Source organism: Sorex fumeus, unplaced genomic scaffold (genome assembly GCF_029834395.1).
Source record: "Sorex fumeus unplaced genomic scaffold, SorFum_2.1 ptg000213l, whole genome shotgun sequence".
Classification (NCBI taxonomy): domain Eukaryota; kingdom Metazoa; phylum Chordata; class Mammalia; order Eulipotyphla; family Soricidae; genus Sorex; species Sorex fumeus.
Window position 1 is genome coordinate 567,416 of NW_026606270.1, and position 27,446 is coordinate 594,861.

Here is a 27,446-nt window from a genome sequence, read left to right on the forward strand (position 1 = left end):
GCAAGTGTCCCCTGTTTACTCTCCTGTAGTCAGGCCCTCAGTGCCTTCCCCTTTGCACCTGTCTCTTTGTCTCCATATCCGTTGTGTGTAAGTGTGTGTGTGTGTGTGTGTGTGAGCGCACGCGCACGTGCACCAACTGGGCCACTGTGTATAGTGATGGTTTGTCCTTTTTTCTTGCTGTGTAGTATTTCACTTGGGCAATTCTGTCTGCTCCCTGGCCCAGGGTCTCTGGGAAACACCGGCTTTAGGGGTCTTAGGAACTAGGATCAGGGGCACATTCCCAGCCTTGGGCCTGGGGATACAGAGGTGCTGGTCGACTTGTCCAGTCCCTTAGAGTTGCCCCTGGACCCCAACACATTGAGATCTGCTACGCCAGCTTGGAGAAGCCTCCCCGCATGTGGCCAGAGGGGACATCCTCTTGGTAAACCTCAGGGCTGCTGTGGCCTGGAACCCAAGCCTCAGGCTTCCCTCTGTCTGTGCTGGTGATTCTGAGCTGGGGGCTTGTCTGCTGCTTGGCCCGCTCCTGACTCTGAAGAGAAGTGGGGGCTGGGGGGAGGGTGGTTTGGGAAGACTCTGAGCTTGGGGGTGGGGGGGAGGATCTGATAGAGGCTTCCTGGCTTCTAGGTGCCTCTGTGGCCTCAGTTGTAAAATGGGGAAAAAAGTAAGAACTTCCTAGAGTGTAGCTGTGAAGAGAGCACTGTTGGGTGAGCACGTTATTGATTTGCCCGATAACTGGTTATGCACTGTCTGGTGTAATGCTTGTAACGTCCCAGCATCTCTTTTGCTTTAGATAGTTAAAACTGCAAAACCTTCCACCATCAGATTGCTTACATTAAGGAGTTCTGGGGCTGGAGCAATAGCACAGCGAGGAGGGCGTTTGCCTTGCACGCGGTTGACCCGGGTTCAATTCCCAGCATTCCATATGGTTCCCTGAGCACCGCCAGGAGTAATTCCTGAGTGCATGAGCCAGGAGTAGTCCCTGTGCATCGCAGGGTGTGACCCAAAAAACAAAACAAAACAACAACAACAGAACAAGAAGGAGTTCTGGTAGTTGACAGCTCAGAAGACGTCTTCAGTAAGAGGCAATAAAATGCACACCCAGTGCTACCTTGCCTGGTTGGAATGGTTACATTCTTTCATGACACTTTGTGGAGCGACTCTAGTTTGAAAATAGAGACAGACTCTGCGCATAGCCAGAGCTTCTCTATATATTTACTTACCAAAATTGTTTCTATTTACTGTAATTTGTTACTATTTTTGGGGGGCAGAACATCCAGATGTGCTCAAGAATTACTCTCGGCTCTGCGCTCAGGGTTCACTTCTAGTGGGCCCAGGGGACCACAGAGGGATCCAGGGACCGAACCTGGGTCGAAGGCATTAAGGCAAATGCCCTCCCCGCTAGCCTATTGCTTCAGTCCTGTAATTTGTTGACTTTTAAAAATGGGCCAATAAGGGCTGGAGCGATATCGCACAGCGAGTAAGGCTGCCTTGCACGCAGCCAACATGGCCGACCCAGGTTCGATTCCCAGCATCCCATATGGTCCCCCCGAGCACCGCCAGGAGTGATTCCTGAGTGCATGAGCCAGGAGTAACCCCTGAGCATCGCTGGGTGTGACCCAAAAAGCAAAAAAAAAAAAAGGGCCAATAAAACTGTTCATTCTCTCCTGTCAATCCAGCTATTTTCTAGAGATATTAGACCATGCAATTAGAGAGAAGAAATCAATTTCTCATGTAAGAACTGATAAAAGAGGAAATAAATAAACCTATTTATACAAGGTCGGACACTAGGCCTGGAAACCCCCAGGGAATCAGTGATAAAATTATCTCAAGCAGAAAAGAATCCAGCTAAGTAGGATATAAAATTAACATGAAAACTCGAGACACTCCAGCTTGCTTGCTGGTCAGTATTTAAGCCACTTATCTGATTGCAGTAGAATTTGATAATTGTTTCCTTTTGTCCAGTGGCTATTTCGGTATCCCATTGTACTGGGTTATCTCTTCTGCCATCTGCTGATTTTACTTCTTTTTGACCATTTCCTGAAAGTGGGTTGGCCGGGTCAGAGGGCACATACATTACCATTTTTATTGACCCCTGATCCGTCATTTCCAGAACTGGTGAGATTCATCTGCTTCCAGGAGGGAAGGAGGCCCCTCATTTCCCACCAGATGTTATCAGTCTTTTAATTTGTTTGCCAATCTGATGGGCAGAGGCGGATAACTTGTTTAAATTTGCATTTTCTACAAATCTCAATGTGCAATTAGCAGCCTTCAAATCCCTGCCAATCTGAAGGGCATTGGATGGCTCTGCTGCCTGGTGCAGCTCTCTGCCTACAGCTGTGAAACACCTTCACGGTTCCTCTTCCCAATTGCCTATTCACGTCTCTTAGCATCTTTTTTTTTTTTTTTTTGGCTTTTTGGGTCACACCTGGTGATGCTCAGGGGTTAGTCCTGGCTCTGCTCTCAGGAATTACTCCTGGTGGTGCTCGGGGGACCATATGGAATGCCAAGGATTGAACCCGGGTTGGCCACGTGCAAGACAAACGCCTTCCCCACTGTACTATCGCTCAGGCCTTTAAGCATCTTTTTTTTTTTTCCTTTTTGGATCACACCAGGAAATGCACAGGGGTTACTCCTGGCTTTGCAGTCAGGAATCACTCCTGGCGGTGCTCAGGAGTGATGCTGGGAATCAAACCCGGGTCAGCCGCGTGCAAGGCAAACGCCCTCCCCGCTGTGCTATTGCTCAAGCCCCAAGCATCTTTCTTTAGGCAGTACATTATCTTGTTCAATCCTGCCCTCAGTTCTGGAAGCCTGGTACTATCATACCCATTTTGCAGGTGAGAAAGTGGAGACCCCAGGAAGTGAGACCGGTGTTACTGGCACAGATAGAAACTGGCAGAGCCAGGAGGAAATTTGTGCTTCGTTGTTTCGTTTTTAGGTCACACGTGTTGGTGCTCAGGGCTTACTCCTGACTCTGTACTTCAGGGATCACTCAGGGAACCATATGGGGTGCCGGGGATTGAATCGGATGGGTCGCGTGCAAAGCAAGCGCCCCACCTGCTCCCCTATTCCTCTTGTCGTCAAGAGGGTCAGGCTGATTGCAAACTCCTGTGTGTAAAGTTCCTCGCACGTCCAGCACCAAATGTTTCTCTAGGAGAAGAGTGGTTTCGCCACGCCCTTTTCTCCAGCGAGACCCTCTTGAGACACTGGGTGTTGGGGGAGGTGCCCCCAGTGTACCAGGTGAGGACCCCGGGGCTGGGCAGAGAGGGCTGCATTTCCCAGTCTGAGCAGCAGGTGGCGATGTTGCAGAAGGCATCTCTGTGGGGCCGGCGCCACGGAGCCACAAATGGGACTGGGAGGCCCCGTGTTTGCCCAGTGATGTCTCCGCCTGTTGGGGCAGAACCAACCGGAATGTACGATGCACGTGTCCCTGATCCTGCGCTTGCAGTGCAAGGAGTTTATCCTGCAGACATGCTCGTAATATTGAGCATACAGCGGATTACTGTGAAGTCTGTCTGTATTGTTAAGATGATTAGTGGGGCCAGAGCGATAGCACAGCGGGTAGGGCGTTTGCCTTGCATGCGACCGACCTGGGTTCGATCCCCGGCATCCCATATGGTCCCCCAAGCACCACCAGGAGTAATTCCTGAGTGCAGAGCCAGGAGTGACCCCTGAGCATTGCTGGGTGTGACCCAAAAAGAAAAAAAAATCAAATCGATTAGTGAATAAGTACCTGAAAACCATCTCTGCTGCTTGAGGAAAGTTAAAATATTTTTACTTAGCAATTAGTAGTAAAAAAAAAAAAGCAGTTGGAGTCAAACGCTATTCACTTAGTATGACTTTCATTTAGCTTGACTTTGTGGTATTATATTGCTCATTTAACTTAAGTGATTTTCAATTTGACCGGAGAGATAGGTCAACAGTTGGAGATCCAGCACTTCAAGGTCTTCTGAGCACAAAGCCAGGAATAGTTCTGAGCCCTCTGGGTGTGGCCCCCAAGCAAAACACAACAAACAGGATTTACTCTCACTTTTGGTTGGAGTGATATGATAGCACAGCGGGTAAGGGGTTTGCCTTGCACACGGCCTACCTGGGTTCGATTCCTCCATCCCTCTCGGAGAGCCCGGCAAGCTACCGAGAGTATCCCTCCAGCATGGCAAAGCCTGGCAAGCTCCCCGTGGCATATTCGATATGCCAAAAACAGTAACAAGTCTCACAATGGCGATGTTACTGGTGCCCGCTCGAGCAAATCGATGAACCACGGGAGGACAGTGCTACAGTGCTACTCAGACAAAGCTATGCAGGGCATGTTGCTTGGAAAAGCAAACTCGAGAGGTCACCAACGGGGATGGGATCACTGAGCATCACAGGCAGGAGAGTCAGCCAGGCGCCGCTGGGGCAAGGACCCGCCGTTCCCCAGGAGGCTGCTAGCACTGGCTGTTTTGGGGCTTTGCCTTTGTTTTTTGGTTTGTTTTTGTTTTTTAATGTGAGAGATTTTTTTTCTTTTTTAAATCTGGAAAGACTAGGATTGAAAGGAAAGTTTTCTGTTTGTGTTTTAAAGGCACGCCCCTATAAACTCTTTGAGGGTTTTTTTTGTTGTTTTTATTATGGCTATTCACATGAGCCTGCTTTTCTTAAAAAAAAAAAAAGAAAAAAGATATGTTGGGGGACTTGAGTCTGGGCTGCTGAGATAGAACAGCAGTGAAGGCACCTGCCTTACTGTGCCCACCTGGTTGAATCCCCCTGCACCCATGTCTAGACTTCTGAGCACCGCCAGGGTAAGCCCTGAGTGCTGCTGGGTATGGCCCCCAAAGCAAAAACAAACATAGAAGCAAACAAAGAACATTGACTGTGGGGCTCCTGAGGAAGAGTCTCCTCAGGATAGTCTCTCTTAGCAGAATCGAAGCTTTCTGGAGAAGCTTTCTCTGGGTTATTGGGAGGGGGGGAGGATTCCTGAGCGCTCTGTGGTATTCTGAGGGTGTTCAAATTTTAATTTTTTAATACATTTTTGATTTAAAAAATAATTTTAATTTGTTTGGGGACCATCCCTGGCGATGCTCAGGGGTTACTTCTGGCTCTGCACTCGGGAATCACTCTTAGGGGTGCTCAGGAGACCATACGGGATGCCGGGGATCGAACCTGCGTCTACTGCATGCAGGGCAAAAGTCCTTCTCACTGTACTGTCGCTCCAGCTCCTCTTTAGTTCACTTTCTGAGAAACTGCCTAACTTTTCCCACAGCCAGACTGCAGAGTTCCAGTTTCCACAGCTTCCTTCATAGTTATGATCCCCTCCTCCTCTGCTTCTCCTCCTCCTCGTCCTCCTCCTCCTCCTCCTCCTCCTCCTCCTCCTCCTCCTCCTCCTCCTCATTCCTTGTATATCTTTTGGGAGGCCATAAACACTTGGTAGTGCTCAGGGTCTACTCCTGGTGGTGTTCGGGGGACCGTGTGGTGCTGGGGATGAATCCCCGGGCCCCCACATACAGAATTCATGCCCCAGTCGCTTGAGCCATCTTCCCAGTTCCTTTTACTTAAAAAAAAAAAAACAATGACTATCCTATATTACAAATGTCCCAGTGCTGCTAGGGGCCTTAGTGTGCCAGGGCCATGCGCTGCCACCTGAACTGCCTCCTGGCCCCCCGAAGGCGCCAGGTGGTGTCGATTTGCAGTTCCCTAGTGCTAATGGTCCTTTCTGTGCTTATTGGCCATTTCCAAGACATGTCTGGATTCCCGTCCTCGGCCTGTCCCTTTTAACTGGGTCTTAGGTCGCCACTGAGTTGCAGAAGTTCTTTATGCACTCTGGGTGCCAAGCCCTCATCCGCAGTAGGACTTGGAGGTGTTTCTCCGGGTCTGTTTGTGCCTTTCACTGTGTGGCTGACTGTGTTGGCCCTGGGATGGGCTGTGTGGCCTTGGCATACCAGCATTTCCGGTCTTTTCGAGTCCCACTGCCCTTCCCCACGTGGCCCACCCAGGCGGTGTCCACAGCCCCATCTAAATCCACCCTCTCCCGCCCAAAGCACCGCGTGCCTGGGCTGCCCCCGAGATTCTGACCAGATGAGCCTAAGTGGGGGAGAGACACCCCGAGATGGGAAAGCTCCCAACCGGTCTCCAGGGCCGTCAGAGTTGGCGCAGCCGAGGAGGCTGTTTCTTGCAGTTCCCAGGAGACGCGTCCCCTCCCAGGGCCTGGGCGCTTCAGGGAATCCACGGAATGTGGCCTTTGAACAGCCGCCACGCTGGAACACTTGCGACCCTTAGGTGCAGCCAGCTCCGACCCAGAGGGTGGATGGGGCTCCCCAAAAATGCTGCTTTGTGGAGGGTCAGTGAGAGTGTTTTTAATGCTTGGGCATATTTTTTTTTTAATTCTTCTTCTTTTTGGGTCACATCAGGCCATCTCAGGGGTTCCTCCTGGCTCTGCACTCAGGAATTACTCCTGGCAGTGCTTGGAGGACCCCATGGGATGCTGGGAATCGAACCCGGGTCAACCGCATGCAAGGCGAACGCCCTCCCCGCTGTGCTATGGCTCCAGCCTGGCTTCGATTCAGACTGTGCTTCTCCCCCAGGCCAGACAGGGCCAACCACGGTTCCCCGCTCGCCTCTCCCAGGGCTCCCTCGTGGCCTCTTCCTGGAGGTCTGACTTGGGGCCCGGGGTCGGAGGCTGGTCTGTAACCCACACTCTGTGCTTTGTCCCCGCAGAGGAGCTCGAGCAAGTGGGCAAGGTCAAAGCTCGCCTGTGGAGTCTGCTGTCCCCGGCGCGGCTGGCCGGCCGCGCGCACCGGAGCGCGTGGCTCGAGAGCTACCTGCTGTTCCTGGAGGAGCTGGGCGTGTCGGAGCAGATGCAGGCGCGGGCGCTGCTGCTGCAGCTCTGGGCCACGCAGGTGCGTGCTGGGTTTCGCGTGGGGCGTGTGCGGGCGAAGGTGAACGGGCGTGAGCCCGCGCTGGCTTGCACCCCGTGTCCGAGCAGAGACGACGTGTAGGAACGTGTAGGAATGAGGTGGGCGCGGGTGTGTCTTCCTTGAGGCGTGCCCGTGTTCATGTGTGTGCTTGCGTGTTGTCATGTGTGCACAAATTGTATGCACGTATGTGGATGTGTGTCTCCCCCCATTCTCTGGGACTAGCATGAAAACATGTTCATGTGTGTCATGTGTGCACACATTGTATACACATATGTGGACATGTGTCTCCCCCATTCTCTGGGACTAACATAAAACATGTTCATGCATGTTTTCATGTCTGCACATATTGTATGCACGTATGTGGATGTGTGTCCCTCCCCATTCTGTGGGACTAACCGAGGTAGCAGGAGTCAGAGTCTACTGTGAGTCTCTGGGCACCAGATCTCGGGTTCCCTGGCTGGTAGCAGGGGTCTGTCTGACCATTGTGTGGATGGAGACTGAAAATGCCCTCCTGGGCAGACAGGACAGGGGCCCACGGAAGAAGCGTAACCTCCAGTGTCTTGAATTCAGGGTCTTTTGTGCTTGCCTGACCACACGGACGCATGGGCGTGCACGCACGCATCGGTCCCCTCTGTGATGGCCACAGCATCTCCCTGGGCCTCTGAGCAGCCCCAGTCCCGCTGCCGTCTGGAATTAAGGAGCACTGGCCCCGTCTGGATGGGTCCTTGGTGCCGAACAGAAGCCGAGGTTGTGTTATTTATCACCTCCTTGGTGACTTAAGTGATGGATAGCAAATGACCTTGCAGATGCTATGGGCCGGGAGGGGCTTGAGTGCTCCCACACCCCCAGGTGCTCCCCCAGAACAGGCTGGGGGAGGGGCCCACTTCTGAGCACCAGGTCTGCACTTGACCCTGGGCTGGAACTTCATCCTGTCTCTGTGGGCCCAGGGAGGGGACAGAAGGGGCTGCCCAGACCTAGGGCAGAGTGCCTGGACTCAGCCAGCAGGGGCTGGAGACATGGCACAGCGGGAGGGCGCTTGCCTGTGGCCGACCTGGGTTTCCATTCCTGACAACCCCATATGGTTCTCCAAGCACTGCCAGGAATGGTCCCTGAGCACAGAGCCAGGAGTGAGCCCTGAGCACCACCAGGAGTGAGCCTTGACCACTGCCAGGAGTGAACCTTGAGCACTGCTAGGAGTGAGCCCTGAGCACTGCCAGGAGTGAGCCTTGAGCACAGAGCTGGGAGTCAGCCATGAGCAAAGAGCCAGGAGTGAGCCCTGAGCACAGAGCTAAGAGTGAGCCCCGAGCACCATCAGGTGTGGGGGGAAAAAAAACAGGAGAGAGATGGACAGAGAGAGACAGAGAGAGACAGAGAGAGAGACAGAGAGAGAACTGGGTTTCAAACCTGGCTTTTGGGGACCCATTTCAGAGTACAGGCCCTGAGGGATGCAGTGCTGGCCAGTGGTAGGGATCCAGGTGCTTAGTTTTCCTTCCTGGCAGGGGGAAGGTGTGATCACCAGGTGGGGGAGGGCTCTGGCGTTTTGTCGGCGCTGAATCCCAGAAGCTCAGGAAAAGCCATTTCATCAGCGCGGGCGGCCGCGGTTGGTTGTCTCGGTGCCTCTGCCCAGATGTTTGTCTTTGCGGTCGAGGCCATGACTAAACCCCAGCTTTTAATTTTATAAAATACTGTGGGAGGTACGTCCTTCCTCTGTCATTGGCCATCGCCACAAAAGATCGATGACTCTCTCTTCTCTTTAAAACAAGGCCCCCGTATAAAACATTCAAACGCTTCCCTGCACCAGTCACGCAGGAAGTCAGCTCGTTTCCCTGCCCGGGTCCCCTGCCCCTGCCTGGAACCCCCTGCCCCTGCCTGAGCGCAGCCTGGGGGCCCTTGTGTCCTCGGTGGAGGGCCGCCCGATGAGCCCTGCCCAGCACTTGCTGTCGGCTGTCCCGGTGTCCCCTGGATGCCTGCACTCAGCTGACTCCTTTGGGCAGCCCCATTCTGGCCATCCTGCAAGTGACCAGGCATCGTCATTGATTTCCTGTATCGACGCTTCCAGTCTCTTGCTGATACATCAGCACTTTGATAAGTATCTGTGCAAATGTCCTTTGCCTGCGTGGAACTGCGTCTAATAATAGAATGGCTGGATAAACAGGCGGCCTAATGTCTCTTTAATATTCCATATTAGGGGGCAGGGTTGTTGGTCTGTCCCTCCGAGTTCACTTCAGGGCGCCCGGACACTTCGAAGCCACCTGCTCAGCCCCTGAGTGCAGAACTGTTCCATCAAGGTTGAAGTCGAAGAAAGCTACCAGACAGTCCCCTCCTGATCTAACCTCTAAGAGTGAAAGCTACCAGACAGTTCCCTCCAATCTAACCTTTGGGGGGGTTAAACTTCTCTTTTTTTTGGTGGTTCTGGGATGGAATCCAGGATCTCATAAAGGCAAGTGCGAGGCTGGAGCGATAGCACAGCAGGGAGGGCGTTTCCCTTGCACGTGGGTGCCCGGGTTCGATTCCCAGCACCCCATAGGGTCCCCTGAGCATCGCCAGGAGTGATTCCTGAGTGCAGAGCCAGGAGTAACCCCTGTGCATCGCCGTGTGTGACTCAAAAAGCAAAAATAAATGAAATAAATAAATAAAAGGCAAATGCTTTCCTACTGAGCTACGTTTCCTACCCTTTTGGGGTGTTTTAAATAATTTTTGTTCAAGAAACTTATGGGGGTTTTGTTTGTTTGTTTTGTTTTGGGGCCATGCTCAGCAGTGCTCAGGGCTGACCTGACTCTGCACTCAGGGAATCACTCCTGGCAGACTTGGGGGACTCTGTGGGATGGGAGGGGTCGAACCTGGGTGGGCTGGGTGCCAGGCAAGCACCCTGCCCACTGCACTATTGCTCTGGCTCCAAGGAACTTAGAGTGTTTTTTTTTTTTTTTTTGCTTTTTGGGTCACACCCGGCGATGCACAGGGGTTACTCCTGGCTCTGCACTCAGGAGTTACTCCTGGCGGTGCTTGGGGGACCATATGGGATGCCGGGGATCGAACCCAGGTCGGCCGTGTGCAAGGCAAACGTCCTTCCCGCTGTGCTATCTCTGCAGCCCCGGAACTTAGAGTTTTTGCAATGATTTATTATTGCCTCTTTGCTTTGTACCTGCAATAAGGCAAATAGTTGAAGGTTAAATATTTGAGGAAGGGTCTTCAGGTGTCCTGTCACCATTGTGTGATGACTAAACACCCAGTGGAACACACAGATGGGCTTCACTGACCCATCTGCCCTGCTGGACAGCCCCATGCTGCCTCCCCAGGGCACTTGTTGAGAGGACGCTTAATGAGCATCCTGTTCCGTCACCACCTGCCACCGACTGGCTCTGGGGTTGCCTTTGAGGTCACAGGTCACCAGTTTTGTTGGAGGCCAGGCAGGCTGGGCTGGCCTGGGAACGGGTCCTGGGCTTTGCCAAGATCGATAGTTTCTGGCCATTCCCCGGCTGAGATAGACACTGGTGATCACCATAGGATGTCTGAGTGTGGAACTTCATGATCTGGGCTGGGCAGGGGGTATAGACGGACACCTCACACCCGGGCCTGGGAGGGTGGTGTAGATGGTTGCCTCACACCCAGGCCTGGGAGGGTGGTGTAGACGGACCCTCACACCCAGGCCTGGGAAGGTGGTGTAGACAGATGCCTCACACCCAGGCCTGGGAGGGTGGCGTAGATGGACCCTCACACCTGGGCCTGGGAAGGTGGTGTAGACTGACCTTCATCCCGGGGCCTGAGAAGGTAGTGTAGACTAACGCCTCACTCCTGGGCCTGGGAGGGTGGTGTAGATGGACCCTCATACCCCCGGGCCTGGGAGGGTGATGTAGACGGACACCTCACATCCAGTCCTGCGAGGGTGGTGTAGACAGACCCACACACTCAGGCCTGGGAAGGTAGTGTAGACGGACCTTCATCCCCGGGCCTGAGAGGGTGGTGTAGACTAACGCCTCACTTTTAGGCCTGGGAGGGTGATGTAGATGGACGCCTCACATCCAGTCCTGCGAGGGTAGTGTAGACAGACCCGCACACCCAGACCTGGTAGGGTGGTGTAGACGGACCCTCACACCCAGGCCTGGGAGGGTGATGTAGACAGACCTTCACACTTGGGCCTGGGAGGATGGTGTAGACAGACCCTCACACCCAAGCCTGGGAAGGTGGTGTAGACGGACCTTCATCCCTGGGCCTGGGAGGGTGGTATAGACGGACGCCTCATATCCAGGTCTGGGTGGGTGGTGTAGACAGATGCCTCAAGCCCGGGCCCGGGAGGGTGGTGCAGACGAATCCTCTAACCCAGCCCGCCCGCCCACCCTCAGGGGAACATGGGTCCCGCTGCCTTCTGGCTGCTGCTCTTCCTGCTCAGGACCCCCGAGGCACTGTCTGCAGTTCGTGAAGAACTCGAGAGCGCCATGGAGCCCCCGGAGAAGCCCGCCTTCCCACAGAAGGTTCTAGATAGCTTGCCTGTGCTCGGTGAGTCTCAGTTCTGGGGCCCCGGGGTCTCCCTAGACAAACGTCCCCACCCTCAGGGCCCAACCTTGTCCTTTGAGCTGCCCCCTGATCCCCTGGGCTTCCTCGGCCTAGCAGTCACGTGCTCTCGGACCCACGAGGACACTGCCGCTCGTAGGATATGGAAAAGTGACTTGACTGGGGGAAGATGCCAACTGGTCAGTAGGGCTGGCCTCAGGCACAGGTGGATCTAGGGGCTCCCACCTTGCCACCTGGACTCGCCTGTCCATCTCTGCACCCCTTTTTCCTCTGGCTTGGCAAGGGCGCATCTGCACGCCCGTGTCTATGGGGTCACATGCCCGTCGTGGGCCAGGTCAAGGGGCAGAGTGTTGGGGTGCACTGACCAGCCAGTCATAGCTCAGTTGAGGTATAAAATCAACAACTTAACTCCCGAGAGTGAGCAGGGCAGGGACTGTTTCCCGAGGGAGACCCCGACATCGCTGCTCCTCCCAGCCCCCCACCCCATGTTCCCCCGGTGCCTCCCAGGCCCGCACCCAGCCTGAGGCCTCCAGGCCAAGGCCCCACCCACCACCCGACCTTTGCAGCCTCACGTGCTCTGTCCAGCCGCCCTGTGCGTGTGGCGTGGGTGGGAGGTGGGTGCTGTCCCGCGGTGGGGGGAAGCCCCCCCCTGAGCCCTCCTTGTCCCCCGCAGACAGCGCCTTGAGTGAGAGCCTCCGGCTCACCGCCGCGCCCTTCATCACCCGCGAGGTGGTGGCAGACCTGGCCCTGTCCCTGGCAGACGGGCGCCAGTTCCGCCTTCGGCGTGGGGACCGGCTCCTCCTCTTCCCCTTCCTGAGTCCCCAGAAGGACCTGGAAATCTACCCGGACCCAGAGGTGAGTGGCGGGCCAGGGACAAGACGGGGAGCAGAGACTAGCCCCTCTGGGTGGCACCTGACTGCTTGCTGTGGCCTTGCCACCCTCCGGCTCACCCCTCTTCTCCTCACCCCATCTTAGCTCTCCTCCTCCGGGAGCTGTGGGGGGGCTCAGTGCAGTCCTGCACAGAACCTTAGTAGTACCCAGCCCGCACAGGAGCGCGGCTGCTCAGGGTCTCAGCACAGTCCCCGGGGAAGGAGGAGGCGTTCGCCTGCATGTGTCTGATGCAGGACAGTCCCAGGCACAGAGCCTCGACTAAGCCCTGAACTCCACCGGTCTGGCCCCCAAAGCACTCTCACAGTTTTGCTCTCTCTTCTAGACTTACTCTGGGGCAAAATGGCTATTCCTGACAGATTGGGGTGCTCATTGTGTGCCAAACCCTATGCCGTATTCCCCTCCATCCAAGCATCATCCATGCATCCTCTGTCATCTATCCATCCATCCATCCACCCACTGTCTATCATCTGTTCACCCAGTCATCTACCCACCCACCCGCCAATCCATCCACCCATCCACCCATTCTTCCATCCCATCCCTCTACCAGCTCATCTACCCATCACTCACCCATCCTTCCAGCCCATCTACCCATATATATACATATCCATCCATCCATCCATCCAATTATCCATCTGTCCACCCACCCATCTACTCATCCACCCATCATTTGTCCTTCCATCCCATCCATCCATTTACCTACCCATCCACTCATCCATTCATCTATCCATCCATCCATTCACCCATCCTTCCATCCCATCCACCCATCCATCCATCCATATATACATCCACCCATAATCCATCAATTATCCATCCAATTGCCCATCCACCCACCCACCCACCCATCCATCTATCCATCCACCCACCCATCCATCCACCCATCCATCCATCCATCCATCCATCCATCCATCCATCCATCCATCCATCCAATTATCCATCTATCCACCCACCCATCTACCCATCCACCCATCCATCTGTACTTCCATCCCATCCATCCATTTACCCACCCATCCACTCATCCATCCATCCACCCATCCACCCATCCTTCCATCCCATCCACCCACACATCTATCCATCCATCATCCATCATCCATATATACATCTACCCATAATCCATCCAATTATCCATCCAATTACTCATCCTTCCATCCATCCATCCATCCATCCATTCACTCATTCATCCATCCACCCACCCGCCCACCCATCCATCCATCTATCCATCCATCCAATTATCCATCTATCCACCCACCATCTACCCATCTACCCATCCATCTGACCTTCCATCCCATCTACCCACCCACCCGCCAATCCATCCACCCATCCATCCATCCACCCACCCACCTCTCCATCCATCCATCCACCTATCCATTTATCCATCCACCTACCACCCATTCACCTACCCATCCATCCATTCATCCATCCATCCATTCACCCACCCACCCATCATCCATCCACCCATCCACCCACCCATCCGTCCACCCACTCATCATCCACCCATCCACCCACCCACCCACCCATCATGCATCTACCCACCCATCCATCCATCCATCCATCCACCCACCCACCCATCCTCCATCCACCCATCCATCCATCTCCCACCTGTCTATCCTACCCATCATCTGTTCACCAACCTACCATTCCACCATCCACCCACTCACCCATCCACCCACCAAACCACCTTCCATCTTCTAGTTCAGGGCTTCTTTAACTCTTCTCAACACTCGTGATCACTTTTTGCCTGAGAAATACAGCACTGGTAAGTGCTGCTGGAAACACCTCGGATTCATTATGCGTTTGATTGGGAGTTAATTTTTTTCTGAATTCAGCAGAGATTTTATGTAAGAGAGTAGACAGAGCAGGGAGGCAGGCAGCCTCTCGCTTCCCGTGCTATGAGAAGGGGTCTCCCAAGCTGGATTCCATGAATTAATTTTTCGGTTATTGCTGATCGGGAAACCTCTCGCTGTTGCCAGATTTTCTTCTGCTCTCCCCCACATTCAGTCACACAACCGCCATAGGGGTTTGAGACCACTTGTTGAGAAGCTTGCTTCCGCCCTACCCGGTGATCACATGTATGTATTATTCTACCCTTTCATTCACCATGACTTTGTGCTAAACCTTGTGTTCAGATAAAATCCTCGACTTCACTGTCTACACTATAGCCAGAAATATTTGACTTTCTTTTCCTTTTTTTTTGGGGGGGGGATCTATCTGGCAGTGCTCAGGGCTTATGCTTGGCTCTGTACTCAGGGCTCACTCCTAGTGGGATTTGAAGGACCGTATGTGATGCCAGGGATCAAAACCGGGTCGGCTGTGTGCAAGGCAAGTGCCCTAGTGGCTGTACTGTTGCTCCCGCCCCCTGGCACCGTTCTTAGGGTTTTGCAGACATACACAAAGCTCACCCGCACAGAGGCCAGGCAGTGCTGTTCCAGAACTTGCTGTCTCCCCTCAGCCACTGCTGTGACACATTATACCCATGTCAGCATACAGAGGCCGCCTGACCTCTTAAAGAACAGCCAGTTCTCTCCGACCCACCCACCCATGTCTCCAGATTTTATCTTGGGAAGCAAGATTGTGGTGAACTCTGAGCATCCTCATTCCTTTTTCTTCTTGCTTGCTCAGTTGTAGGTGAGCTGGGAGAGTTGTAACTGGACATTCTTTCATTTAGGAATTTTTGGGAACGTTTATAGCTTTATATGAAGAACCGCGAATTGCAATGTTGTTTGTAATCCAGTTGTTTTAGGTGTCAGTGTTCCAGCACTTAATACCATCCCAGCATGCCCTCCCGCCCCCCCCCGCCAGTGTCCCCAGTTTCCCACCCCACTCCCCAAGTCTGCCCCCTAGCAGGCACAAGATAATCTACTTTACGCTGCTTGCTACAGTGTATATCCCATAATGGTGTTGCTAAAGTTATTGTGGGAGTCTTGACTGGGCTGTGAGTTGCTGCTACTGTTTCTGCTCAATGATTGGGCTTCTTTGCAACATCTCCATCCAATCTGCTGTGCTTCTTTCCGGATTTGTCAGTGCTGTGAGGTTTGGAGGTGATGCATGGCCACATATGTGGCCGCACACTCCAGGAGCTTCAGCAGCTCGGAGTCTCTCCGAGATTAGTCTCGGAGCTGGACCAGCGGAGGTCGGATACGGGTGAGGTGCTGGGCCTTCAGGCAGGGCAGGGATTCACCCACCCCCGTCCTGAGAAGGCTCCAGAGATCTCCCTTGGGAGACTGAACCTGCCAGGGACACTCAGCTGCTGTGTCTCTCCCTCCTTAGGAATTTAAATACAACCGATTCTTGAACCCTGACGGCTCAGAGAAGAAAGATTTCTACAAGGGCGGGAAGCGACTGAAGAATTACAGCCTGCCGTGGGGCGCAGGGCACAACCAGTGCTTGGGGAAGGGCTTTGCCGTCAGCAGCATCAAACAGTGAGTGTGTGTGTGTGTGTGTGTGTGTGTGTAAGGGGGTCTCATGTGCTTGGGGGTCAGCAGGTGAGATGCAGGGCCCAGCCGGGAGAATGGTCCAGGGCAAAGGCTCCAAGCCGACCATGCACAGCCGCACCCACCGATCCACAGAGCTGTCGTTTTCTGTGTGTGCTGACTTTCAAAGACCCAAACTCAGGTAAAAAGCCAAAGCAGATCTGGCCACAGGTCACCCTTGTGAGTCTGGGGTCCAGTCCCAGCACCCAGCACAGCAGACGCGGAGCTGCATTGTGGCCGGGGCCAGCTGTTTGCAGCTGCCATCCGGAGCCCTCAGAAGTACCAGCCCAACACTCTCATTGCCTCCTGCGTGTTTGTGGGGGCTGAGCACCCACCAGTCTCCTCCTGGACCCCAGGCTCGAGTTCCAGCATCACAGACAGACCAGGGTTATGTGCTTTTTTTCCTTTTATCTTTTCTTTTCTTAGGGGGTGTGGTGGGGGTTGGGCTACACCCAGTGGTGCTTAGGGGATAGTCCTGGCTCCGTGCTCAGGAGACAGCCCTGGTGGTGCTCGTGGGACCATATGTGGTGCTGGGGATTTTACTGGAGTTGGCTGCAACAGCCACGTGCCAGGCAAGTGCCTTCCTCCCTGTGCCGTCTGTCACTCTGTCCTCCTCACCCCCCGAGTCCTGGTAAGCTAGGGGACCTTCGTGACTGTTTCCCCACTCTAAGCAGGGAGCGGGTCCTGACCACCAGGAAAGGTCAGACGGATGAGGTGGGTCAGAGTAGAAACCCCACCACCCAGCTTGTGGCCCTCGGGGTGCGCACAAGGGAGCGCCCCACAAGCACAGGCTTCCACCTGGGTTTGATGGTGGAGGGAGGTGAGGGGTGAGAAGTCTCCGAAGTCCAGCCCTGGAATTAGCATTGCGTTCCCCCTCCATATACACACCAACCGGGGAGCAGAGGGTGTAGGGGGTGTGAGAGTGTGTGTGTGAATTCTTGCTCGGTGTGTGTGTGTGTGTGTGTGTGTGTGTGTGTGTGTGTGTGAAAGAGAGAGAGAGAGATACCTGCTCAGTATCTAAATATGTGTCAGAGAAAGTGTGTGTAAGAATGTGTATGTGTGTGTATGTGTGATTTCTTCCCTGTGTTTGAATTTGTGTAATTCCTGCTCAGTGTCTGCTTTGTGTGAGTGTGTGTATATGTGAGAGTGTGTGTGAATGTGTCTGAGTATATGTATATGTGTGTGTGCGTGTGTGAGTGTGTATATGTATGTGTGTATGTATATATGTGTGTGTGCATGTATATGTGTGTATGTGTGTGTATATATGTGTGTGTATATGTGTGTATGTGTATGAGAGTGTATATATGTGTGTGAGTGTGTGTGAGTGTGTGTATATGTGTGCGCGTGTGTGTGCGCGTGCGTGTGTTTATGGATTCCTGCTCAGCTCGCTCCCACGGGGAGACTGTTCTCACGTCCTCCTCCCGTTCCTCGCTGATGCAGTGACACATCAGCCATGTGAAACTCACCTTCCACCCCTCCGTGGCCTGGCGCTGTCAGTCACGCAGGAGCTAACTCCGGCGTCTCCGACAGGTGTTGGGCTCAGGTGCTGGGGCCTCCTCCCTTCTGCTGCCACAGCCGGGCCATGCAGAGACTCGTACCTGCCACAGGGCGGGCATGGGTGTCCCACGGAGCCCTTGGGTCCGTGTCTTAGCCGCACTCAACGCTAGAGCAGCCCTGCAGCCCTCTCTCCCGTGTCCCCTGCAGGTTTATGGTCCTTGCGCTGACCCACCTGGACCTGGAGCTCCTGGCCCCAGACGAGGGGCTCCCCGCGTTTGACCCCAGCAGGTACGGCTTTGGTCTGCTGCAGCCTGCCCACGACGTGCGCGTCCGTTACCGCCTGCGGCCCTGAGTCCTGGAGTGGGCGTTGGCACCCGCCGCTCCGGTCAGCCCGACCCCCCAAGCTCCCAACGCTCTGTGTCTGCTTCTGGGGGTGCAGCTCTGCCCCCCAGCTCTGCCCGCAGGCCCTCCTTCCTCCTTTCTCCCCTCGGGGAGGGAAGGGGGGACGAGGGGCGTGTCAGTAGGGAAGGCTCCAGAAGCTCCGGGGCAGCTTGCAAAGGGCTCTGGCTCTGGCTCCACTTCTCCTCTCTGCCCCCCACAGCTTCCCTGTGCCCCCAGTGCCCAGAGAGCCCGGTGCCCCGCTCTAGCTCCGATGGTCTGAGGGACGCTGGCCTTTGGGACCAGTACCCCCCTGATACAAGCTCAGCCCTCCAGGCTTAGGTCAGCTCCAGGTGGCCACGGCACCTGCTCCCTGGGTGCCCCTCACCGGGCACTGCTCGTCTGGGGAAATGCCGGCTGGCACACGCCAGGTGCACAAGGCGCTCCCTGCCCCCCACAGCGGCTGGCAAGAGCAGGGCAGCTCCCAGAGCCCCGGATCCCCAGGGGGGTTTCCCAGGGCTGAGCTGCCTGGAGGCAGGAAGCGGTGGGACTTCAAGGGACAGGGGGAGAGGGGCCTTGGTGCCCACTGCAGTTCAGAGCTCGCCGCGGGCACCATCCAGTCCGCAGCGGCTTTGTTACACTTTCGATTAAAAAGAAAAACAACACGCCCATCCGTTGCTGTTGTCTCGTCGTGGGGAGCCTGGGTGGGCGCCCACCCAGGCAGTCAGCAGTGGCCTTACTGGTGTGTATTCCCAGACACCTGGAGCTGAGGCATCCCCCCCTCCCCGCCCGACCCCCGGGTCCCCTCTGCCCCTTCACCCGCCTCCTGGCACGGGGAGACACTGCAGTCTGAGATGCCCCCTTAGATGCAGAAGGGGAGATGGTCCCCTCACCTGGGGACAGCCTGTCCTGGGAACCGCAGCTTGGTGGTGAGGTCTGGACTCTGCATCCCTGAGGGAGAAGCCGCCACTCAGGGGCTACTGATCTCCTGGATCCCTCAGTCCTGTGTGACGACATGGCCCCAGGGTCCGGCAGAACTGACTCCAGCCGCACCCTGTGTCTGGGAATGAGGGATGGTGATGCCCTCCTCCCAGAGAGGAGCAGAGAGAAAGGCTGAGATTGCACAGAGGACTAGAGAGGGCAAGTCACTTGGCCAAGGTCACACAGCTCTGTATCCAGCAGACAGACACACCACTCCAGTAGCGAGGGCTGGCGGGCAGCTTTGCAAGCCTTGGACACAAAGGGCGGAGGTGGGTGGAGGGGAAGTTGTGTTTGGTGTCAGAGAGCTGACAGAGCCAGAGGCACCTGTGGGGGGTGATCGCACCCCTACATGCACGCACACATGCTCACATGCACAGTACTCACATACACACATGCTCACACGCATGCATACACACGCATGCCCACGTGCACCGTACTCACATACATGCTCACACACATGTGTACACATGCAGACACGCACAGCACTCATATATACATGCATACCATGCTCACATGTATAAACAAACATATCTGCTTACATGCACACAGTTACATACACATATCTGCACACAGTTGCTCACATATGTATACACATACATGCATACACACATGCTCACGTACCTGCTTACATATACATACACACATGCTTACAGACATACATGTACCTGCATACACACATGCACACATGGTCACACATGCACATATGTCCACACACATACAATTGCTCCCTTGTACACGCACATACATGCACTCACATATACATACATGCACACTTATATGCATACATACATACTCGCGTACACACAGACATGTATGCTTACAAATAGACACAGTCAAATAAATACACTTTCAGATACAAACACACACCACTACAGACACAGACAATCACATGCAGCACAGACTCTCCTCGATACACCCCCAACCATATACATGGACACATGCACACACATGCACACGCACACACTCACACACACAGGTCCTCGTGTCTCTTGCTGGAGGAGGAGAGGGGAATGGAGCTCTGCAGAGTTCCAGCTAATCTCCTCAGAGCAGCAGCGCTGGGGGCTGGGGTCTTCCCTGGCCCTGAGCCTCCAGGCACCCCCCAGGATTCCCAGACAGACACTGTGATTGGCAGGAGGCGGGATATCCCCAGGGAAACCCATCTTCACGCCTGGGTGACCCCCACTCCTGCCTGCTTCTTAACTCGGCAGGAAATCTGGGCTGGCAGCCTCCGGTGGGAGGAAGGAGCCGGTTTCCATGGCAACCCTCAGCCGCCTCCTCCCGGCTGGGAAGACAAGGCAGAAGGGCGCAGAAATAGCTTCAGGAAGATGGGGTGTGCCGGGGGGAGTCCTCTGACATTCCCCTTCTGAATCAGGGCTCCGTTGCCACCGAGACTGGATTCTCAATGGCGTTCAGAACGGGGCCAGATCCCTTAAAGGGGCGCATCCGTGCTGCCCCCCCCGCTTTCAAAGGAGCAGGTCCCAGCTGGCGGCTCCAGCTGGTGCGGTAGAAGCTACAGCAGCCTCCCTGGGTCTCATCCTCATTGTTGTTCTTCTCTTTGAAAAACGCCAAAGCCCCAGCCCAGAGAGGGCCAGGGGGGCTCTTCCCCCAGCTGAGCTGGGAAGACGGGGCCTCCCTCGGCCAGCACGAGACCCCCCACACAGGAAGACCCTCCCCGTGGGCTCACAGGCTTGCACGTCCTGGGAAAGACGTGCTTAGCTGAACCTGATGAAGCACGTCCTGAGCACGCCGATGATTTAAGTGTGAGATTTGGTGTGTGGCCCTTCACCAGATCTTTCCCTTTAAAGAAGCTCACATCACACACACACACACACACACACACACACACACACACACACACACCCCTCACGTGTGTTTAAAGGGAACTTTTTTTCACCATTGGGAACTGATGATACGTATCACTCTCAGCCAAAAATAGAAAGTGGCTGAGAAATCGATTTCCTGGGGAGGGGCCCCCAGGCAGGTATCCCCCAAGGCACGCAGCCAGCTTCCTTTCCCGAAGAGGCAGTAGCCACGGGCATCCTAGCTGATCCCCTGGTCCCAGGGCAGAAGGGAAGGGCAGGGGCGGGCTGGCCTCACGCAGCTGCCCTGGACAGAGCTCCCGGTCAGCTTGCTTCTGGGACTCCTGGGGGTCCGATGAGCTGATGCCCACCCACCTGCCCGTTCTCCGGGTGGAGAAACCGGCTCCGAGAGGGTGTGTCCTGGCCCAACGTGTCCTTTTTGTTTCCTTTGGATAAAGACCATGTTTCTGTGTTGGCGTTTGCTAAGCCTCTCGGTGTTAATAAACTTTGTCTATTTTCCTGCCACGCTGCTGGTGAGAATGTTCTGGCCGGTGTTAAGGGCTCCAGCGGGAGCCTCCTGGGGAGTGTAGCAGTGGTGGCTTGGCCCCTCAGGCGGTTCGCTTGGCAGCTGTGCTTGTAAAACGGAGCACCGTGCCCGGGAAGGGAGCCCAGGGCTCTGTCTGCCGCGGGGTCGGGGCTGCCTGGGACGTGCCCATGGCTCCTCCAGCCACCCTGCAGCTTGGGCTCACACGGGAGGGCGGACAAAGGGCAGGAGAGGATGGCCACCTGCCTCTGTATAGGCAGAATTGAGCTCCAGGGCTGGGGAGGTAGCACAGGGATCAAGCGTTTCTTTTAGCATGCAGCTGACCCGGGTCTGACCCCCACACTCCATAGGGCCCCCTGAGCCCCTCCAGGACTGATGCCTGAGCACAGAGCCAGGAGTAAGCCCAGAGCACCCAGCCCCCCCCCCCCCCGACCACACATAAAGTAGGACTCGGGCATGTGAGGCTGCCTCCTGAGAGAGCCTCCCGTGTCTCATCCACGACCCGGCCAGCAGCAGGAGGCACGGTGAGGAGAGGCACGCGGCCCGGGCAAAGGAAACCCAGCAGGAAAGACATCCTGCCTGCCCTTGTTTGCACGCCCTCTGACCCAGGGATGCACTTGTTCCTATCAAAAACGAAGGGTGTGTGTGTGTGTGTGTGTGTGTGTGTGTGTGTGTGTGTGAATTAATTGGAGAAAAGACAAAAAAGGAAGCGGGCTTTTCCTCTCGATCCCCAAATGTTCCCCCCATCATGGTGGAACTGGGTTTGACAGCAAGGGACAGGCACCTTGGGCTGGCAGCAACGTCCGCTCAGCAAGCTTCTCCCTGTCCCACAGATACAGGACAGGAGGGGCTGTGGCAACTACATAGTCCCCAGGATCCTTCCTGCTGTCACCCACTCCCCCTCCCCCCAGCCTCTGTTACCAGCAGCCAGTAAGGCTGCTTGAACTCCAGCGGGGTTTGTCCAGCTTCCTAAGAGCAGGAAGAGCAGAGAAGGGAAAAATCCTCTGCTTCCAGCCCATTGGGTAGAACGCAGTCACGTGATGCTCCTTGCTGCAGAGGAGGCTGGGAAATGTAGTCTTCGTAGGAACCAGGCTGTGTCCCCTGGAGGGGGAAGGTAGCCAGGTCTGAGAAGCGTTTGTCACAGTGAGGGTCTTGTGCAGAAACAGGACTTCCCTGGGTGTCTCCTGTGTCAGAGCTCTGCAGCGACAGAACGTTGGCCTCCCGCACCCCTGTGCCATTCACACCAGCGCCAGAAGAACTCGATTTCCTTGGGCCAGGTGAGGACATTAAGAAGTAACTCCTCATGGGGAGCTGGAGAAATAGCACAGCGGGTAGAAGTAACTCGTCATGTGCTTCCGGTGTGAGACTACGGAAGGGCATGTTGGTGCCCTGCCTGCGGAAAGGTGGGCTCAGTATGAGAACGACAAGGGAGTGACGTCAAGCCCTGAAAGATGTGTGAGAGCCAGGGCCAGGGAGCGTGAGCCTGGCCAGCAGGTGTGAGCACCACCGAGACACGTGTGCTTGGATCAAGCACAACTCCCTGTAAACACTCAAGGATGGGCTGGAACGATAGCACAGAGGGGAGGGCGTTTGCCTTGCATGCGGCCGACCCGGGTTCGATTCCCAGCATCCCATAGGGTTCCCCGAGCACCGCCGGGAGTAATTCCTGAGTGCAGAGCCAGGAGGAACCCCTGAGCGTCTCCAGGTGTGACCCCAAAAAAGCAAAAAAAACAAAAACAAAACACTCAAGGACAGACCTCGGTGAGCGCCGCGGCCGAGTGTGCCAGCACCCCAGCCTGATGTGCGACCCCACGCACCCCCACAAGCACTGCACTGCAACCAGGAAGATGAGAGACTCCACCCCCATCATTGCAACACAGTGATGATGAAGATGAGGGAAGGGGAGGAGGGAGGGGAGGAGGGAAAGAAAGAGTAAAACTTCATCGCAGCAAGATGCTTGGTTCTGTGTCCTTCCGTCCCCCAGCTTATGACAGAGAGACACCCCCTGCCCTCACCCCCCGGGGAGCAGAGGGAAGCAGCTTCTGACAAACCCTCCCAAATCAAAGCACCATTGGTTGTCTCTCCTGCCTACAGGGGGCGACGGGCTTCAGGGTCCATCCGGGTCCAGCACACCCGTTAACAACTCTTCCATGCACTTGACACCAAGCTCAGACTTTCCTCCACGCCCCCTGCCCTGTTCTCGAGCTCTTTCTACCTTCATCACCTCTCCTCCTCGGTCCATGCCATGCTGTGGTGCATAGCCCACGTCACACCGCCTTCACTGCGTCTCTGTCCCCCCGGGCTTGCTCATCCCCGCCCCCAGCCTCTCAGGGATGCGCTGACCCTCAAGTGTCTGAGCTCAACCTCACGGAGCCTCCTGGAACCCTGAACCTGAGGCGGTCGTCCCCACGCTCCACTTCTTGTTTTTTAATTTTTTCAAATTTTAATGAATCACCGTGAGATACAATTACAGATTTACAAACTTGTATGATTATGTTTTGGTCATACAATGTTCGAGTACCCATCCCTCCACCCGTGCCCATTCTCCATCACCAGTTGCTCCCAGTATCCCGCCAGCCATCCCTTCCCCCAGTCCCCTGCCTCTGTGGCAGGCACCTTCTCTCTCTCCTTCTGGGTGATATGATTCACAACACAGGTACTTAGCAGCCATCATGGTTGGTCCATAGTCTGCTTTCAGCACGCATCTCCCATCCCAAGCGAGCCCTCCAAGCATCATTTACTTAGTGGTCCCTTCTCCATCCCAGCTGCCTTTTCCTCCAGCACATGAGATCGGCTTCCAAGCCGTGGAGCGATCCTCCTGGCCCTTATCTCTACTGTCCCTAGGTGTCAGTCTCCTATTATGTTCCTGTTCCCTTGGCCGTTGCCCTCTGAGCTGGTTTGCCCCGTGTCTGGAAGGTGAGCTGCAGGGGGACAAGGGGCTCTGCTCAGCCCGAGCCGTTGCCAGCAGACCACATGGCTTGGTGGCACCTCGGAACTGGGGCCACAGGGACAGAGTGGCTAAATGGGCGTGTCTGTTGTTCTGTCTGGACAAGAAGTGAGCGAGGATCTGAAGCGGGTCTAGGACTTTGGAACACCATCCCTGGTGGGACTCGGGGGACACTCCTAGCTCTGGTGGTGTTTCGGGGGCCCTGGGGTGCACTGCCGCCCCGAGCACTGGGTGAGAGGAAGTTTAAAGCGGGGGGGGGGAAGGGAGACAGGAAAGGCGACAGCGGAGCTCGGCAAGGGTGGACAAGGGCAGCGGGGGCAGGCAGCGGCCCCCAGAGGCCAGAGCTGGATTTTAATGAAATATTATCTTAGGAGAATCTGTTAATTAGCTCTGGATGCCGGTGGCTTTGATTCCCTCCTCTTGCTGACTCGCACTTTTTTCTGCATTTTGGAGTTTCCCCCCTCATTGGTGGGGAAGGGATATTAGTTTGCCTCTGGTCACTCTGAGGGGACCCTGTGCCCCAGTAGGTCCTCCCTCGCCCGCCCACAGCGCCGCAGTGTTTGCCCACAGGACCTGGGGCTCAGTGGCTCGGCCAAGCCCGGCCACAGGAGGCTTGTTGGGACATCTGCCGGGTTCCCATCACCCATGGCACCCACATGTCCTCCAGAGATGCGGCTCAGGCTTCGAGCAGAGCATTCTAGAAAGCAAAGCTCCTAAGAGTTAGGTGGCATGTGGGTGGGGATGGTTGAGTAAGTGGGTACACTCACGGGTGGGTGGGCTGGTGGGTGGGTGGGTGGGTGGCTGAGGGCAGTGAGAAGTGGTTAGTGGCATGAATATCTGGAGTGCACAGAATAGTTGTAAGGCACAGGGATGGGTGAACGCATAGATGGGTGGGCGGGTGGGTGGGTAGACAGATGGTATATATATATGTATATATATGTAGATGGGTCCATAAATGCACAGGTGAGTAAATGAATGGGCAGAAAGATGGCTAATGGATGAAATGCAAGAATAATGGAAACAAATGGATTAGTAAGTGGGTGAGATCATGGGTCAGTGGGTGAGTAGGTAGATAACGGGTGGGTGTGTAGATGAACAGTTTGGTGGTTGCCTATGTGGATGTATAAGTGGATGGCTGGATTGATAGGTCGGTGATGTGTAAAAAATGGGAAGAAGAGTGGACAAAAATGTTGGGGTCGGTCCATATACCAGGCTCATCCATCTACCAGGATCCTGGGTCAGGAACCCCCAGGCTTGATCAAGATAATCAACCAAGTACTAGAGTAGGACACCACCAGGCCACCAACGAGCACTCACCCTTGGTTCGTAGGTCTTCTCTAAGTCCCCACCCAGGGGTGAGAGCCTGAAAGAATCTCCAACACCTCACATAAGAAGCATTGCATATGGCGCCCGGAACGCAGACACTAATGTCAGGACTGGCTGTTTGTACTACAGCTGCCAGGGATGTGGGCACAGCCCTCAGCACAGGAAACACCCGATCTCATCAGCCGCTCCAGCACCCTGGGCAGGCAGCGCTGAAGCCCAGTTTATCAACGCCAGAGCCACGGCAGGAAGATGAGGGTCCGAGCGGACGGGAAAATTGCTGGAACAGGGGCAAGGGCAGTTGTCCTTAGAAGGTTCGCGAGCACCACGTCAATGAGTATGACGCTCGACCCCCCACCCCCGCACTCACACAGCAGACGCTGCGTCCAGGTGCCCTGATGTACCACCCCCCTCCACGCCCCCCGGAGCAGCATGAGTCATCTGTGACCCCTGTCAGCGTCAGAATAGCCAGGGAGGGAAGTGGGTGCCGGCGGGTGGGCGGTGGGGGTGGGGGTGGGTGGGGAGCAGATGTCGTAAGTGACATCCACTCAGAGATAAAGATTCCCCGCCACCCACATAAAGCAATTATTCCTCCTCAGGGGTCCGGGGACTGGGCCGAGGGGATTAATTAGCCTTGCTTCCTGCCCAGGAGCGCTGAGAAACCGGAGCAGGACACTCAGCGGGGCTATGAATAAGTCATGGCCGGGCCTGGGAGCGCGCGCAGAGGACGGCCAACGGACACGCTTCTTGCCAGCAGTTTGGGCTGGGAGTCACTTGTATTTACAGGGACAGGCTGGGCCCACTTGACCTCACCCAGCCTCGGGGAGGAAAGATCGAAACTTCCCGGCGGGCAACGGGCCAGAGGAGGACCTGAGCGGTTCCCCGGATGTAGAGCGAGGGACTTTACCTATAGAAATGAGGAGGCTGGGGGGCTGGAGAGATAGTACAGCGGGTAGGGCGTTTACCTTGCACAAGGCCGACCCGGGTTCGATTCCCAGCATCCCACAGGGTCCCCCAAGCACCACCAGGAGTAATTCCTGAGTGCAGAGCCAGGAGGAACCCCTGTGCATCGCCGGGTGTGACCCCAAAAAGAAAAAAAAAATGAGGAGGCTGTGGGCCCATCGAGGTGGTGGGAGAGTTAAGGTGGATCCTTGCACTCATCCGACCCTGGTTCCGTTCGCAGAACTGCGTGTGGTCCCCGGGCACGGCTGGGCATCGCCCTGGGGGCTCCTGAGCACTGCCCGGTGGCTTGGGCACACTCCGGGACTCTGGGCCTGAGTAGCATTCTAACCTTGGCACCTTGCGTTGAGCCCCAGGCTGGGCCTCCTCCACCCCCAAACGAGGTGGTTATACTTGAATTTTTTGTTGTTGTTTGTTTTGGGCCCACAGCTGATGATGTTCAGGGGTTCCTCCTGGCTCTGCACTCAGGAATCACTCTGGGTGGTGCTCGGGGGGACCCTATGGGGTACCGGTGTGGAACCCGGTCGGCCGCACGCAGGAGAAGTGCTCTACCACGCTTCAGCCCCTTGTACTCTTAGTGGGGGATCCATCTCCATAGAACATTCCAAGTTGTGTTGTTTTTTTTTTTCCCCTCCTCTAAGTTCATTTTCTTCTGGTCCTGTTTAAGTGCACTGTAAAGGGACAGTAAACTTCTATTAGTGGAAACAGAATTGCTGTTATGGGCTTTTAGGGCCATAAAAACAAAATCACAACTTTATCTGGTTTGGGGAGAGGGGGGGGACCTAGGGGGCAGTTCGAGTGACGGAGCACACGCCTAGTACAGAGACGGAGCACGGGCCTGCGATGGGTTCCTGGCACTGCCTGGGCCCCTGAGCACCATCGGGTGCAGCCCTGGTGGCCCCTGTGTACCACTGCCAGGCCTGCACCCCTGGCCCAAGCACTGCCAGACAGAACACGGGTTGGAGTGGCCCTACGAAAGGGGGGGTTCTTAGCACTTCACATAACTGGAGAGTACAGGAAATGCAGCTTCAGGTGTGGCTAGATCCAGGAGCCTCCCCTTCTTTTTTTGCTTTTTGGGTCACACCAGTGATGCTCAGGGGTTGCTCCTGGCTCATGCACTTAGGAATTACTCCTGGCGGTGCTGGGGGGACCCCATGGGATGCTGGGAATCGAACCCAGTCGGCCTCATGCAAGGCAAACGCCCTACCCACTGTGCTATTGCTCCAGCCCCGATCCGGGAGCCCTTATGACACAGATAGGTTC

The 27,446-nt window shown here is 55.4% G+C and overlaps 1 protein-coding gene across 1 annotated transcript in view; it reads left to right on the forward strand.

Annotated features, from left to right (window-relative positions):
* PTGIS (prostaglandin I2 synthase) overlaps positions 1-20,402 on the forward strand; it is a 35,334-nt gene extending 14,932 nt beyond the window's left edge. The window contains exons 6-10 of the mRNA XM_056108473.1: positions 6,688-6,869; positions 11,228-11,381; positions 12,070-12,251; positions 15,552-15,703; positions 17,459-20,402. Coding sequence (XP_055964448.1) covers positions 6,688-6,869; positions 11,228-11,381; positions 12,070-12,251; positions 15,552-15,703; positions 17,459-17,603 — 815 coding nt within the window. The 3' untranslated portion in view covers positions 17,604-20,402. The remainder of the gene's footprint in view (positions 1-6,687; positions 6,870-11,227; positions 11,382-12,069; positions 12,252-15,551; positions 15,704-17,458) is intronic.
* Positions 20,403-27,446: the final 7,044 nt, after the last annotated feature.